Source organism: Mesocricetus auratus, unplaced genomic scaffold, assembly GCF_017639785.1.
Source record: "Mesocricetus auratus isolate SY011 unplaced genomic scaffold, BCM_Maur_2.0 Super-Scaffold_6731, whole genome shotgun sequence".
Classification (NCBI taxonomy): Eukaryota; Metazoa; Chordata; class Mammalia; order Rodentia; family Cricetidae; genus Mesocricetus; species Mesocricetus auratus.
In genome coordinates, this window is record NW_024429185.1 from 3,058,226 (window position 1) to 3,073,464 (window position 15,239).

The following is a 15,239-nucleotide window of genomic DNA, read 5'->3' on the forward strand; positions in this document are numbered from 1 at the left end:
CAAGAAGACAGGCATTTTCTGGGACCCATAGTCATAGTCCCTCAGGCCATCACATGTCACATCACCACAGGAGGGGCACCAGTGCTCTAGTGGTACCCTCTAGCTACAGATTTGCCTTCCTTCACTTATCCCTGATAACACTCGCATCAGTATGCCTGCCCTAGCACTGAAGCAGAGGTTTATTTTGTTAGAACCACACGGGACCTTGTCCATCCCAGGTTTGTAGTTCCTTGGGACACGTGTTCAGAAGCCCTTCTGCCTTGTCAGGTCAGTTCAGCTTGATTGCCACCTGTCATCTTTCCCCACTCTGGCCAGACACCTGCTGCAGCCCCTTAACTCAGAGGTAACAGCATCCTGTCCTGTGACTGAATCCCACAGCCAGGTCTGGCTGCTGGGAACTTTCCTGTCAGAGGACATCGTTTGGCAAGATGAGCATTTAGGAGAGAATAGTGTACTGCAGACAGCTGTGACATCAGCTTGGGCAATCTTAAGTCATGCTAAGATAGGGAGAGTGTTTGGGAGGATGTCTGTGTATGCGATGAGAAAGCACTGAGAGCTTTGGCGTCCATGAGGGTTGGTGTGTACTGATATTCCTCTTGGGCCCAAAAGAGGCTGTGTAGGGAGGGCATGGCTGTACAGCACAGAGCAGTCACTAGCAGATTAAAGACAGGGTCTCACTTATGTACATAGGCTGGCCTGGAACTCCTAATCTTCCTGCCTCCGCCTCACTAGAGCTGACGGGCAGTTATACTAAAAATCAGAACAACAGAAACTGTCACCATGTGCAGAGACTAGCAGCCGCAGAGTTGTCTTGGTTGTTTGTAGCCTGAGATTGTAGCAAGTGTGTGCGTGTACACACACACACACACACACACACACACACACGCGCACGCACGCACGCACGCACGCACGCATGCACACACGCGCACACACGTGCGTGTGCACACACACACGAATGCATGCACACACATGCACACACAGTACATACGTATGTATGTGGTTCTGGGTTCAGAGGTAGCAGTTGTGGTAGCCACAGAGAAGCCCACCTGACTTGAACTTCCCTGTACACGTATCTGTGTGACTATCCTTTCTTTGTTCCCTCACTGTCCCTAGCCAGGGGCTTGGCACCTGAGCTGCATGGACTTGACATGCTCTATAAGAGCTCTGTAAGCAGAGCCTTGGGCTGAAACAGGGCTCATGGCTAAGTCACTCTTGTAACCTGTTTTAGCCACCAGTGGCCTGGGTGGTGCCTGTGGCAGATAAGATACGCTTTGATGAGATCTTCTTGAAGACTGACCTGGACCTTGATGGCTACGTGAGTGGCCAGGAAGTGAAGGAGATCTTCATGCACTCGGGCCTCACACAGAACCTTCTGGCACACATTTGGTAAGGATGGAAACTGGTGGAGGTGGCTCTGAGAGGCCCTGAAGGAGGCAAGTGTGGGGGAGGGCTCCAGTTTCCCAGGTGTCAGCGTCCTGGGAGGTAGGGTCAGACTTCATAGTAAAGAGCTCTGTTGGGACAACTCTCTCCACAGCCTTACTTTGCCTCAGCCACCTGTGACAGTCATTCTGCCTGCCACGTGGGTAAGCCAAAGAGAGCCTTGACAGTTCCAATGAGATCCCATTCGGAAGGGCAGCATCTGCTTCCAACAGGGAGAGAGTAGGGAGTCAGACCCTTGTTTGTTCTCAGGGCTGTGTCCACCCTTACCTGGGGAGATGTAAACCACCCCAGTGCAGTAGGGTACCAGTGAGTTGATTGGGCCTGCAGTTCATAGGTGAGATGCTACTCAGTGGAGTGAGGGTGGGGGCAAAGAGGCTGACGACCCCACAGCTGCATTGATGGAGTCCCCTTCGATTAACTTTACACACTCAGTACATCCTGGCACCTCCTGAGACCCCAGGCTATGTGAGATTAGGGGCAGAATCACAGAATTGGGAATGTGTAGATAAGGGTCCAGTGACCCTGCCCACCCTGTCCTATGGGGACGACTGATTTAGTAGGGTGTCTGTTGCTGCGATCAAACACTTGTTGCCAAAAGCAATGTAGAAATGGTTTATTTTTGCTTACATTTCCAGATAACAGTCCATCACTGAGGGAAGTCAGGCAGGAACTCGAGCAGGAGCCTGGAGGCAGGAGCTGAAGCAGAGGTCCTGGAGGAGGGCTGCTTACTGGCTTGCTCCTCATGGCTTGCTCAGCCTCCTTATACAGCTTAGGACCACCTGCCAAGGGGTGGCATCACCCACAGTGAGCTGCCCCCCCATCAGTCATTAATCAAGAAAATGCCCGCACAAAACTGCCTACAGGCCAATCTGATGGAGGCATTCTCTCAAGAGTCCTCTTCCTAGATGTGTCTGGGTTGTGTAAAGTTTCAAAATCACCTGGCACAGGGATAGTCATGAGCCAACAGGCTTGCTCTCGGGGTCCCCTTGGAAGTAGTCACAGCTGTTCTGGTATAGATGGTGGCCACTATTTGGTGTAACATTTGGTCCTGGGTGGAGGAACCACCCTCTTCCTCCCTCTGTCATCTCAGAATGGGGGCCCTTGTGGCTGGCCTGGTCTAGCTTTGTTAGCTTGTCCAGGCCCAGGCCTTGAGTAACTTCCTGACTGTGGCAGGGAAACTGAGCTGTTCACCCAGTGGTCAGAAAGAACCATCTTGAGTAATCCTAGGCCAGCACGGAGGAGAGCTGGCCAAGGAGCGCGGTCATAGGGTTGCCTCTTGAGACTGCTGCTGCTCCTTCAGAGCTGAACTGCTGTGCCAGACAGCAGGCAAACCTGCCCTTCTCCAATGACGCTCTCCCTGCAAGTAGCTGCTGCTAGAGTGGGCCCTGAAGCCTGTGCCTGCCTCTGGCAAATGACTGCGTCACCATTCACTGTCAGCTCGAGGCTGGGACAGTGCTGTTCTCTCCTGTTCCACACTAGGCACAGTGAGGCCAGAGGCAAGCTCCTGGTAGCAGACACGTGGGCAGGGAGTGTCTCCAGACCTCCATAGTGCAGCTCTTGTCCCCACTGACCCATGTACAACCTCCAGATCTATAGGTTAATCAGGGATGAGAGTGTGGCCCTGCCCCCTCTGCACAGGGCTTTATGGGGTAATTGCATTTCTGCAGTATCTTGCACAAGAAAGCCTGACCCTTACAGTGAGCCGGAGGTGACTGGGGGCGGGGTCCTTCCTCAGACCCACACTTGTCAGTTCTGTGGGCCAAAGCCTCACTCCCATACTGTGAGCCTCACGGAGGCTTATCAGCACTGGGGAAACATGGAGACAGTGCCAGGGGCTTGCTCTGGTCCCGGTGAGCTTGCTCAGGGTAGGTGGCAAGTGCAGCAGCGTGTGTAATTGCATCCCGTGTTTCTCCCAGGGCCCTGGCCGACACGAGACAAACAGGGAAGTTAAGCAAAGAGCAATTCGCGCTGGCTATGTATTTCATCCAGCAGAAGGTCAGTAAAGGCATCGACCCTCCTCAAGTCCTGTCGCCTGACATGGTGCCGCCCTCGGAGAGAGGCACTCCCATTCCGGTGAGTAGCCAGACACCTTGCTTCTGTTGTTTCTACCACGCACCAGAAGGTGGCGCTGGTGCCCCAAGAGCCCCACAGTCCTTGGTCCCCAAGCTCAGGATGGGGGTTGGGCAGCCTGGGGTGTTTTCAGGCCAGTGGCCAGCACTTTGGTCACCTGCTGTACCAGAGATGTGGGCTGCTGACCTCCTGTGACTCTATGTCTGACTTGGTCCTAGGATAGCTCAAGTGCTCTCGGGTCAGGGGAGTTCACTGGTGTGAAAGAGCTGGATGACATTAGCCAGGAGATTGCTCAGTTGCAGAGGTATGTGACTCCTGATGCAGCAGCCTTGTGTCCAAGCCCCAATCAGCCTCTGAGGGAGGGGAGGTCACACGTCTTCTCAGATCTGCTTCTGTTTGGGTCTGTAGCGCTTTGAGCCTGTACTGTCCAGGTAGCCTCAGCAGGTTGTGACTACACAGATGCATAGGGACACAAATAGCAGAGACAAGTCCCGCAGCAGCTGAGGAGGTGGACCCATGCCTGCTGTAGGAGCAGTTAGAGGTGGCCACAGGCCTGGGAACCTCACTGCCTTTTGCTACAAGCTGGTGACTTCTACTGCTTCCCACGTCTCTGCACATGCCTTCCCTAGCCAGCTTGTTTTCCATTCCTGTCCTCCAGAAAGTCCTTTATCATATCTCCCCGTTCCCGCGGCCCCTCCTCAGAGCACATCCCTTAGTGCCGGACGGTGTCCGTGTGTGGCCCCTCCTCAGAGCACTGTCCCTTGCTGCCAGACGGTGTCCGTGTGTAGCCCCTCCTCAGAGCACATCCCTTAATGCCAGACGGTGTCCGTGTGCCCCTGCTCATGTTGAACGTACCTCCAGTTTCACAAGACTGGGTAGCATTTGGTTGGTGTGGGATGTAGGGGATGTTTTCTCTCTGTGTGACAGTCACAGAATTGAGCCACGTGGTGGCTCATAGGAGGGGAGTCCAGATGTCTGTGTCAGCTCTCTAGGGTGTTGGACCCCATAGAGAAGGTGTGTGCCTGGGCTTCTCTCTGGGTCCCTGCCACTTTGGGTCCGAGCTCTCCATTTCCTGGCTAGCGTGGGGTGGGGGTTGCTAGTGTTGGAGACTACCCCTATTCCTCCCTGTTTGCCTCCTGAACAGAGTTTGTAAGGACTTGGCACACCTAGGAGTCTCCCTTTTCCTCTTTGGTCATCAGATGGAGAGGACACTGTGCTCTCAGCCGGTGGGCACTGGGAAGGAGGTCTCTTGAGTGCAGGTTCCCCTGGTCTTGGGATGGGGCGATTGCTGCTTAGTCCAGGAGTGTTGCTGTAAAAATGTCCCTCACTCTAGGCCAGCACAGGGTGATGTAGACAGAAAGGGGCTTCCTTCGCTCAGTTTTAGAAGCTGATCTATCTGACCGCTGGTGAGAACCTCAGGACACATGCTGTCATGGTGACGTGGGACCAGTTGTGTCAAGCCTGAGGAGACAGGACACGTGGAGGGTCACGGGTCTCTCTGTGTGGGAGTGTGTAGGCTCAGGCCTGAAGTCAGTCAGGGTCACAGCTCTGTGCCATGCAGTGCTGGTTCTGTTTGCACACATTGTCTCTAACCCTGCAGAGAGAAGTACTCGCTGGAACAGGACATCAGAGACAAGGAAGAGGCCATCAGACAGAAAAGCAGCGAAGTGCAGGTGGGCGCTGCACCTTGGCTTGCGGGTTTTTCTTTTCTCATTTTCCGAGACAGGGTTTCTTCGCATAGTCCTGGCTGTCCTGGAACTTTTTTGGTTTTTGAGACGGGGGTTTCTGGAACTCACTCTGTAGACCATGCTGGCCTCGAACTCACAGAGATCCGTCTGCCTCTGCCTCCCAAGTGCTGGGATTAAAGGTGTGGGCCACCTCCACCCAGCAGTTTGGGCCTGCTTTGTGCTGAGTGTAGGGACCGCACTAAGATTGCAAAATGTTTTTGTTCCCTTGGCAGCATTGGTGAGGGAACCTGGGTTTCGCTCATGCTTGATAGGCACTGAGCATAGAACCCTGGCCTCACCTGTGCTCAGGCGCCAGACAAGAAACCAGGGCCTCGTGCTCATTCTGAGCCAGCACAGGGATGGAGCACCGCCCCACACAGGCCCTGATGAGGGTCCTGAGCAGAGCTGCAGTCAGCCCAGAGTCTGCTTTTAATCTGTCCTTGTTCAGGGCCTGTTACCAGTGTCAGCCAACAGCACCCATTTCCCATAGGAGCTACAAAATGACCTGGACAGGGAAACCAGCAGTTTGCAGGAGCTCGAGGCTCAGAAGCAGGATGCCCAGGACCGCCTGGATGAGATGGACCAGCAGAAAGCCAAGTTGCGGGACATGCTGAGTGACGTGCGTCAGAAATGCCAGGATGAGACCCAGATGGTGAGTCCCACAGTGTGGAAGATGTCACCTTACAACTCTCGCTGACTGATGACGAAATGCCTGGAGTGGGATCAGAGATTATCAGCTGGGAAACTCCAGGCATTTGAGGGCTGACCTGTAAATGATCCTTCTGTCCTACAGCAAGGAACAGGGCTCCAGGTCCTTCTGCCTCTCCCACGCCTCCTCTCCCTCTTTTAGAAATGTTTATTCTGAACTTATTCATGTTTGTGAGAGATTACATGTGCGTGTGGGAGGTCATAGGATAGCCGTGCATCTCGGTCCTCTCCTTCCACCTGGTCTTCAGCTTCACACAGTGAGAAAGTTGAGTGTCTGTCTGTCTGTCTGTCTTTTTTTTTTTTTTTTTGGTTTTTAGAGACAGGGTTTCTCTGTACTGTTTTGGAGGCTGTCCTGGTACTCGCTCTGTAGACCAGGTTGGCCTCAAACTCACAGAGATCCTCCTGCCTCTGCCTCCCGAGTGCTGGGATTAAAGGCGTGGGCCACCAACGCCCGGCAAGTGTCTGTCTTTCTATGCCCTGACTTGGGAGTCTTTTGACTGTCACTTCAGATCTCATCATTGAAAACCCAGATTCAGTCTCAGGAGTCAGACTTGAAGTCCCAGGAAGACGACCTCAACCGGGCCAAGTCAGAGCTGAATCGGCTGCAGCAGGAGGAGACACAGCTTGAGCAGAGCATCCAAGCTGGGCGTGCCCAGCTGGAGACCATCCTCAAGTCCTTGAAGTCCACGCAGGATGAGATCAACCAGGTACTTTGACAGGGCTGGTGGCCAGCTGAAGCCAAGTCCCCCTGTGCTGCTACACTGTTCCTGTGGCTTTTTCTGTCGCTGTCTCTGTGCTGTGGGTCAGTGGAGCTGGGGAGATTAGCTGGGGAGGGCTCTGTGCAGTGAGGCTCGGGGTGCCTGGTGCCTGGCCCATGAGTGCTTGACCTCTCCTGAAAGTTCAGAGAAAGTTCTGACCCTGCCCTGTCCTGGATGTGCTGGTCATTGGACTTCATGGTGGTCTTTGGGATTCTGGCCACAGAGCAGGGTGGTACTGGGTCTTGGTACATAGGGAAAAAAAACCTGTATCCTCTAGACTAAAAGTGTCTGCTTGTCTGCAGGCTACAGGCTAGCAGGGCAGTGTGGGCACCTCCCTGTCTTAGTAGCTTCATGTATTGTATTTTATTTATTTAATTTAGAAACAATCTTATTTTAGATATCAATCCTAGTTCCTTCTCCCTCCCATCCTCCCATACTCCCCACCAGCCCCCCCCCCCATCGTAGCCCCCATCCATTCCCCAGGGAGAATGATGCCTTCCATGGGGAATCATCAAAGTCGGTCACATCCTTTGGGGAAGGGCCTAGGCCCTCCTCCATGTATCTGGGCTGAGAGAGCATCCCTCCATGGGGAATGGGCACTAGGGATAAATGCTGGTTCCACTGCCAGAGGCCCCATAGACTGCTCAGGCCTCCCAACTGACACCCACGTTCAGCGGGCTTGGTTCGGTCATTTGCTGGTCCCCCAGCTATCAGTCTGGAGTCAGTGAGCTCTATCTTGGTCAGCTCTGCTGTTTCTTGACCCCTTTGCTCATCCCTCTCCCTCTCTACAATTGTATTTTATGAACATTAATTCTGTGGGGTTATTTTCGGGCTTTTTCCTCCTGCCTTCAGAGTCTTACATGGAGATGGCCCAAGACACATGTAGAATTGCTGATAGAAGTAATGGTACTAGATAGGTCTCACTGTGTAGCCTCTACAGTCTGAAACTCACTATGAAAATCAGGCTGTCCTTGAACTCATAGACCTCAGCTGTCTCTTGAGTGCTGGAATTAAAGGTGTGTGTCACCATGGTCACCATCATTCCTTTCTTTTGTTTTGGGTTTTGTTTCAGTTTTTTGATTTTTGGGGTTTTTATTGTTGTTGTTGTTGTTATTCTTGAGACAGTCTCATCATGTAACTCAGGTCAGCCTTGAATTTGTGATCTATTCTCCTGCTCAGCCTTCACAAGGCTTCCTCTGGTTTCCTCTCCCCCTTCCTCTTGTCTTTCATTAGCAGATGCAAGTTTTATTTTGACATTCCCGTGTTTGCCTTCTCATCATTACCAATACTTCTTTTTAAATTAGAGGAGACAGAAACCACAAAAAACTGGGCATGGTGACGCACACCTTTAATCCCAGCTCCTGGATACAGAGGCAGGTGGTTTTCTGTAAGTTTGAAGCCACCCTGGTCTACAGAGTGAGTTTCAGGACAGCCAGAGCTATGTAGAGAGACCCTGACTCAAAACAAAAGTAGAGGAGCAGGTTGGGTCCAGGACCAGTTATGTGCATTGAGCTGTCACTGTTACATGTGTGACCCTCCCTTTCCATGAGTTCTTTGTCTGGGAGGGAGGGAAACAAGCATGCAGTGAAAACCCTGACAAGTAGCAGACTGTCAATCCAGATTTTGTCTAAGTGTAGTCGGTTGAGAATTGGCAAACCTTTCGGGGAGGAAGTACTCCTCTAGGGCCGGGATACAGAGCCCTGGAGCAGTAGGGGGGTTGGTTCTCATGGACCATTGCGTCCTCTAGTGTGTAGTCTGTGCAAGGCAGTCCTTGCCATGTGCATGATCCCCTGGGGAAGGCATCTCGCTGCCCACACCCTAAGCTCCCCTTGATGTCCATGGTGTTTGTCTTGCAGGCGAGAAGCAAGCTATCACAGCTGCAGGAGAGCCGCCTAGAAGCTCACCGGAGCCTGGAACAGTATGACCAGGTGCCTGATGGGGTCTCTGGCACCAACCTGCCTGACCTGGCCACCCTGAGCGAAGGCGTCTTGCTGGCAGAGAGGGGCGGCTTTGGAGCCATGGTAAAGGTCGAGTAAGCGTCTCCTGGTCCTCGTGGGCTCTGCTGCAGCTGCAGATCTGCACACAGCACTGACTCCCTCAGTGCTTGGCACCCCTTGTTTTTGATGGCAATCTGCACAGGGCCCAGGGTTGATGGCCGACTTCTTCCTGCTGTCTAGAAGCTGTGAGGCCCAAGTGTTCCATTTCCTCAGAAGTGTTTCTATTGAGCTAATCACTCAAATGTGGAGGGCAGATCTAACCAAAGCCAATGTGGTCCCGTGCTGTGGAAGCTCCATGCTCCATGGATGGCCACCCTGGGGGTGCACATGTGCCATTCAAGTCACGTGATTCTGACAGATGCGAAAACAGGCTGAGGTGTAGCTTGTAGTGAGCACTGCAGGTCCCAGGTTCCATCCTATGACCCCAAGAGCGTCACAGCACGTTGCCTTCTAGGTCCTGTGCAGTCAGCTGTCTGCAGGCCTGTCTGTGGCCCTTGCTGCTTGTGACCCAGCAGCCCAGGCAGGGTGGCCCCTCTGTCAGCCCCAGCGCAGGGGCGAGTCCTGGTCACTGGGCGCTCTGCTGCTTTTAACCACTGGCTGCCTCGTCTTTCAGGGCTCTCCTGCTGTGGCCCTGCTGCGTCTCCCTCTTGGTTCCTTCCCTCCTTTCTTGTGCTCTAAGCAGTTTCTTTGGCATCTAAGAACTCCCAGGGAAGATGGACTTGCCCTGGACGACTTAGAAGGTGCTGTCTCTAACCCTGCTGATCCCTCGTGCCTGCCACAGAGGTCCCCGTCACTCTTAGACACAGCCCATGACTTCCTGCCACCACAGGCTTCTCAGGCTTCACTGTTCCGTGGGGTTCCCGTGGCGTCCCACTCTGTGGCCTGTAGTTGGTGTGTGTCTCTGTCTTGTGGCCGCATTCTCCACTCCATCGCACAGCGCTCCCGTGCAGCTGCTTGTCCTGTGTCCTGGGCCAGGGAAATGCTTGCTCTGAGGCTCCCCTTGTAGACTGTTTGGTTTGTTTTTCTTTTCTCCTCTTTCTCTTTCCTTCTTTTTCTTTTCCTGCAGAGACAGGGTGTCACTGCAGCCCAGGCTGGCCTGGAACTCCAGAGCTTCCAGCTGTGGGCATTAAAGGTGTGTGCCGGGCTCTCCTGGGGCTTTTACTAGGCCTCACATCCTGGGCTGCGTTCTGGCAGAGGGTGACCTTTTGCAGGTGACTGGTCACTTCTCTTACCATCTGAGCCTTTTGTACTTGGTTGTTTTTGTCCATTCTTGACCTAGGTGGAGTTTGCAGGATAGACCATCACCTGTACAGTGTAACTATCGATATATTAGCTAGAAACTCAGGACTTGTGTCTGAAGGAACCTACATCTCCTTGTATGAATGCAGTTTTAAGATCATTTTCGGGGGTTGTTTCCATTTCTTAATAAACGCTTTGAAGCAAGGTCTTTGTTCAGTGTTCCATCTGGGGTCTGTCTGGAGCAGGGTGCTCTGTCAGCTCTCTTTGTTGGGTACAGCTATGGCTCTGCTAATGAAGAGCAGTGCACCCAGAGTGGCACATCTAGAACTTTCTACAGGTCATTCTTGAGCCACTGAGCTAAATGTTAAGATCCCCTGATGGAGATATAGGATTCTTAAGGCCATGTTCATTTCTGTGTGTATATCCTTAGTTACTTTTTTCTTTCACAGTGCTATAGGTGGAGCCCAGGGTCTCACACGTGTTAACACAGGCAGAGCCCAGGGTCACACACGTGTTAACACAGGCAGAGCCCAGGGTCACACACGTGTTAACACAGGCAGAGCCCAGGGTCACACACGTGTTAACACAGGCAGAGCCCAGGGTCTCACACATGTCAGCAAAGGCAGAGCCCAGGGTCACACACGTGTTAACACAGGCAGAGTCCAGGGTCACACACGTGTTAACACAGGCAGAGCCCAGGGTCACACACGTGTTAACACAGGCAGAGCCCAGGGTCTCACACATGTCAGCAAAGGCAGAGCCCAGGGTCAGACACGTGTTAACACAGGCAGAGTCCAGGGTCTTGTAGGTGTAGCAAGTGCTCACCACCAAGTCTTATGCCATTTCAAAGCCACGTTTATTTCTTGTGGCTGACGGAGCCTCTTCCTGGATACCCAGCCAGCCCACCCAGCAGAGGGAAAGCCATGCACCATCCTGTTCGTTACTCTGCTCATAAAGACAGATTGGATCTGTGGCCACTTCCAGCCCTGGTAACATACAGGAGCCAAGGTTATGGACTCCCAGCAAGGATTTGTGAGAGTTGCTTAGCTGGTAATCTGAGCTCAACTGAGGACAGGAATATTTATATCAGGACAATTAGCAGGAGCTCCAGCATTGGGCTCCCACACAGTATACTTTTCATTTTGTTTTGTTAATTGAGGCAGGGTCTCATGGTGTAGCCATGACTGGCCTGGAATTCACTATGAAGACCAGACTGGCCTTGGGCTCACAGAGATCTGTCTGCCTCTGCCTCCAAGTATGAAAGGGATACACCCCCACACCCATCTCCCAGCACTCTGTGAAAGGCAGGAGCGTCACAGAAACTTCTTGGATGTCCTCTGTGGCCATGTCCGTCCTCTGAATGCAGGCAGAGCTTAGGGCTAGCTGCTGCCTTGCCCTTAAAGGTGTTTTCTATAGCTGGGCACATGGCTCAGCAATGGGGGGTTGCCCAGTGTGTGTGAGACCCTGGGCCCCATCCTCCATGCTGCAGAAGCTAGAATTAAATGAAATTAGTTAATACGTTTTATTTCTACAGAGGTACTTATCACCTACCCTAATGTAGTTCAGTTACTACATGACTTACTGGTCTGGGAAAATGACATTGTAGAATTGTTCATCCACTTCTGTGCACATGGTGATAAACGGGTCCCACGTTTGGAAGTACCAGGGGCCTGTACGTGCCCTTGTATTCTGTCTCCCAGAGTGACACGCCCTTCATCCTCCATGCTGGTGCACTGTTCGCATTTGTGAGGGGAAAGCCCTCTTTCCAGCTCCATTTCTTCCTTGCCCTTAATGGGAGCCGGTGCTTGGCTGCAGTGCTGGGCTGCATACATGCTCAGTGAGTCTTTGCTGTTGAGCTGCACCCATCTCTTTTCTGGCCCCCTTTGAGGAGGGTGTCGCACCTGAGTGAGGCGGTGACTCCTCCCGACATCACCGCGCAGGCCCCACAGTCCCACCGGTGATGTGCGGATCTGGCAGTGCAGTTCCTGGCACGTTTGCCATGGAAACCCATCCACTCGTTGTTTTCCCTTCAGTGATTGAAAACGGCAGGGAGTCAGTGCCCAGCCCTGCCCCAAGGATGTAAGCCGCTTTCTGAGACCAAGCTCCTCCATCTCCCGTCCTTTGGCCCGCTCCTCACAGAGGCCAGGAGTACAAGAGTCTCTGCCCGGCCCAGGGCTTCCTTAGGTTATGACTTTCTGCAGTGTCTGTGTGTCCTTCCTTTGCCCATGGTGTGGCAGAGAGGTCTGTCTTGTGCCTCTACACGAGCTGCCTTTGGTCAGAGTCTCCCATCGCGTTTCTCTCGGGGCTGGCAGCACCCAGGTGTCCTCAGCAGATGCTGTGCCGGCTGCATCTGTGCTTAACCTCCCTGAGTGGAGGCCTGTGCCCAGACGGTCTGCAGAATTGGTCCCAGGTAAGAAGACAGCCCGCCACTCTGTCACCGGCAGTGACTACTGCTTACTACTTTTTTTCATTGGCTGTGAGGCCAGGCTGGTCAGGAACTCTTGTCCCCTGCCCCATTCCCACCTGGTGGCCCCTCTTAACTGGCCCCTTGGGGCAGCATTCTCCTATCCTAGGTGTAGGCAGTCTTATTAGAATGTGACCTTTCAGACTATTCGTGTCAGTTCTTCAAACCACTGTCTGCTTTCACAGACATCCCAGGTGTGGGTGACTTGGTCATGGGGGGTGACGGTCCCTCTGCCATCCACTGATCATGGCAGCTCACACAATTGATCGCAGCAGTTGGAGAGGCAGAGGCAGGCTGATTTGTGAGCTCGAGGCCAGTCAGGGCTGCACAGTGAGACTCTGCCTCCCCCAAAAAGAAGCATACCAGTTAAACAGGCCTGTTTTGTGAAGGATTGTCTCAAGCAGAACAGACCCCTGATTCCCAACCCAGCATTTTGCTTGTAGGGGCACTCAGCAGGCATTCCCACTATGGAAAAGCACTCTTCAAAAGTAAATGTTTTTTTCTGCTGATTTGAATGCTCTTGCCGGTTTCTAGAAATAAGCACCTTTTTATAAAAATGCAAAGTGCCCTGCATGCTTTAGCAGCTCCCGCTGCGTCGGTGTCACCCCAGGGCCCACTTCCTGCTTGGGCAGAAAGGGCCCACTCACTGATTGACAGAGGACTATTGGGGGTGGGAGTCAATGGCACTGGCCTACCGCTCCACTTTGTGCCCCGGTGAATGTGCTGACTCCAGGGCCACTTATGAATGGGATCACACAGCATCTATCTCTGACAATGACCTCTTCTTTCCACTTAGCTTCACACCCTAGGTCTCCTCTTTGTTATAATTATTTTATTTTATGTGCATTGATGCATCGCCTGCATGTATGTCTGTGTGAGGCTGTCAGATCTTGTAGTTACAGACAGTTGTGAGCTGCCATGTGGGTGCTGGGAATTGAACCCTGGAAGAGTAGTCGGTGCCCTTAACTGCTGAGCCATCTCTCCAGCCCTCTCAAGTCTCCTCTTTTTACAGCAGAATTCCTTCCTCAAGGCTGAATATTATCCCAGCATGTGCGTGCGTAGATTCTGTCTACTTGCTCACTCCCCTCAGTGACTGCTAGACTTGCTTTAGATTTATTGAAAAGCTGCAGAGTTTCCATGCGTGCCACACGGGTCTCCATTGCTACCTCCGCAGATAAACCAGTCCGGGTTGTTTTTAGCCAGAATCTCCGCTTGAATGGCTCCTCTTCACGTATTCTGTTCGGCTCACACTGCATCAAATACAGTGGATTTAGGTGTGGAATCCTGCCCTTAGATCAGAAGTAACTCAGCACCTGTCCTTTCTTCACAATCCTAGGACGATCCTTTCAAAAACAAAGCCTTACTGTTTAGCAACAACTCCCAAGACCTGCATCCAGACCCCTTCCAGGCGGAGGACCCCTTCAAGTCTGACCCGTTTAAAGGCGCCGACCCCTTCAAAGGTATACCCCCAGCCTGCGCCCCCACGAAAGGCCGGTGTTCCTTTTCTTTTTCAAATACTTTCTTGTGTGTATGGGTCTTTGCCTGCGTGTGTATGCATCACGTGTGGGCACAAGAGGGCGTCAGATCCTCCAGAGCTGGAGTTACAGACAGTTGTGAGCCGCCATATGGGTGCTGGGACTTGAACCTGAGTCCTCAACAGGAACAACTGATGCTCATAACTGCCAAGCCACCGCTCCAGCCTCCTAACTTTCAGGGTTTTTGTTTGTTTTTTGAGACAGGGTCTCTCTATGTAGCTCTGGCTGTCCTGGCACTCGCTCTGTAGGACAGGCTGGCCTCGAACTCACAGAGATCGTCCTGCCTCTGCCTCACCTGTGTTGTGATTAAAGGTGTGTGCCACCATATCTGGGGAGCTTTCAGATTTTGACTTTAGGTCTAGGGACCATATCCAGCAGCTTTGGTATTGTCATAGGACATGTCATGACTGGGACAACCACTGTGTCCCTATCCTCTTACTGAGCAAAGTAGGGAATGCAGGGATCCAGGGTAGAGGAAGAAAAGTGAGTTTTCAAAGATACAGTTCTTTCTATAGCCAGCCAAGCATCCAGGCCATCTCAAGTGTTTTCCTGCCTGGGGCTGTCACTTTTCACTCATGAACCTCCTGTGGCGGGCCAGGGTATAGAGGGACCACTTCTTTCCCTAAACCAGGCGGGGGCCTGCCTCCCACAGTCCTCCCTCCACTCACCTGACTGCCTCTCTCTGTGTTCCAGGTGACCCCTTCCAGAATGATCCCTTCACAGAGCAGCAGACGGCAGCCACAGGTAAAGGCTGGCTTCCTTGTGTCCCTGAGTTCGTTTGGGACAGGGTCACTTGTGCCATAGCTGCCTATATTGGGTATGTGTGGTAACTGTCACACATGGTGGGGTTTCCTGCCACTCACGCTAGGGGCAGTGCTGTTATAGCAAAAGAGAGCCATCATAAGTCATGTGTGCCTTTTCTTCCTGTGTTGGCATTGCCTAGTGTGCCTGAAAGCTCAGATTCCGTCCCCAGCCACAGAAACAGAAAAGATTGGAATATTTACATCCCCGCAGAGACCCCCGTCTGTCACAGTTGCCCCACCCAGTCCAGTGCCTGCCTGGTGCCCAGTGTGCTTCCTGGCCCTGGCATCACCCACACAGCTTTATTACAAAGCACAATGTACACACCACGCTCTCCTTTTGAAAACCTTTGTAAACTGGGATGGTGGCTCACACCTTTAATCCCAGAACTCAGTAACTCAGTAGGCAGAAGCAGGTGGAACTCTTGAGTTCAAAGCCAGCTACATAGCTGATCTACATAGCAAGGTCCTCCCGAGAAACTTTTATCCAACTGTTGTGTG

At 52.6% G+C, this 15,239-nt stretch overlaps 1 protein-coding gene across 19 annotated transcripts in view; it reads left to right on the forward strand.

Moving 5' to 3' along the window:
• Window positions 1-15,239, forward strand: part of Eps15l1 (epidermal growth factor receptor pathway substrate 15 like 1) — an 84,249-nt gene that overhangs the window by 39,666 nt on the left and 29,344 nt on the right. For 8 of the 19 annotated variants that reach the window (XR_005875987.1, XM_040742163.1, XM_040742162.1 and 5 more), the window contains exons 10-18: window positions 1,229-1,386; window positions 3,357-3,513; window positions 3,729-3,814; window positions 5,111-5,183; window positions 5,728-5,889; window positions 6,455-6,652; window positions 8,560-8,735; window positions 13,740-13,863; window positions 14,632-14,682. Coding sequence is in view for 18 of the 19 variants with exons in the window: in XM_040742163.1 (XP_040598097.1) it covers window positions 1,229-1,386; window positions 3,357-3,513; window positions 3,729-3,814; window positions 5,111-5,183; window positions 5,728-5,889; window positions 6,455-6,652; window positions 8,560-8,735; window positions 13,740-13,863; window positions 14,632-14,682 (1,185 nt within the window). In the remaining variant the exon portion in view is untranslated. The remainder of the gene's footprint in view (window positions 1-1,228; window positions 1,387-3,356; window positions 3,514-3,728; window positions 3,815-5,110; window positions 5,184-5,727; window positions 5,890-6,454; window positions 6,653-8,559; window positions 8,736-13,739; window positions 13,864-14,631; window positions 14,683-15,239) is intronic. The other 11 variants (XM_040742158.1, XM_040742159.1, XM_040742173.1 and 8 more) reach the window with 2 other exon arrangements.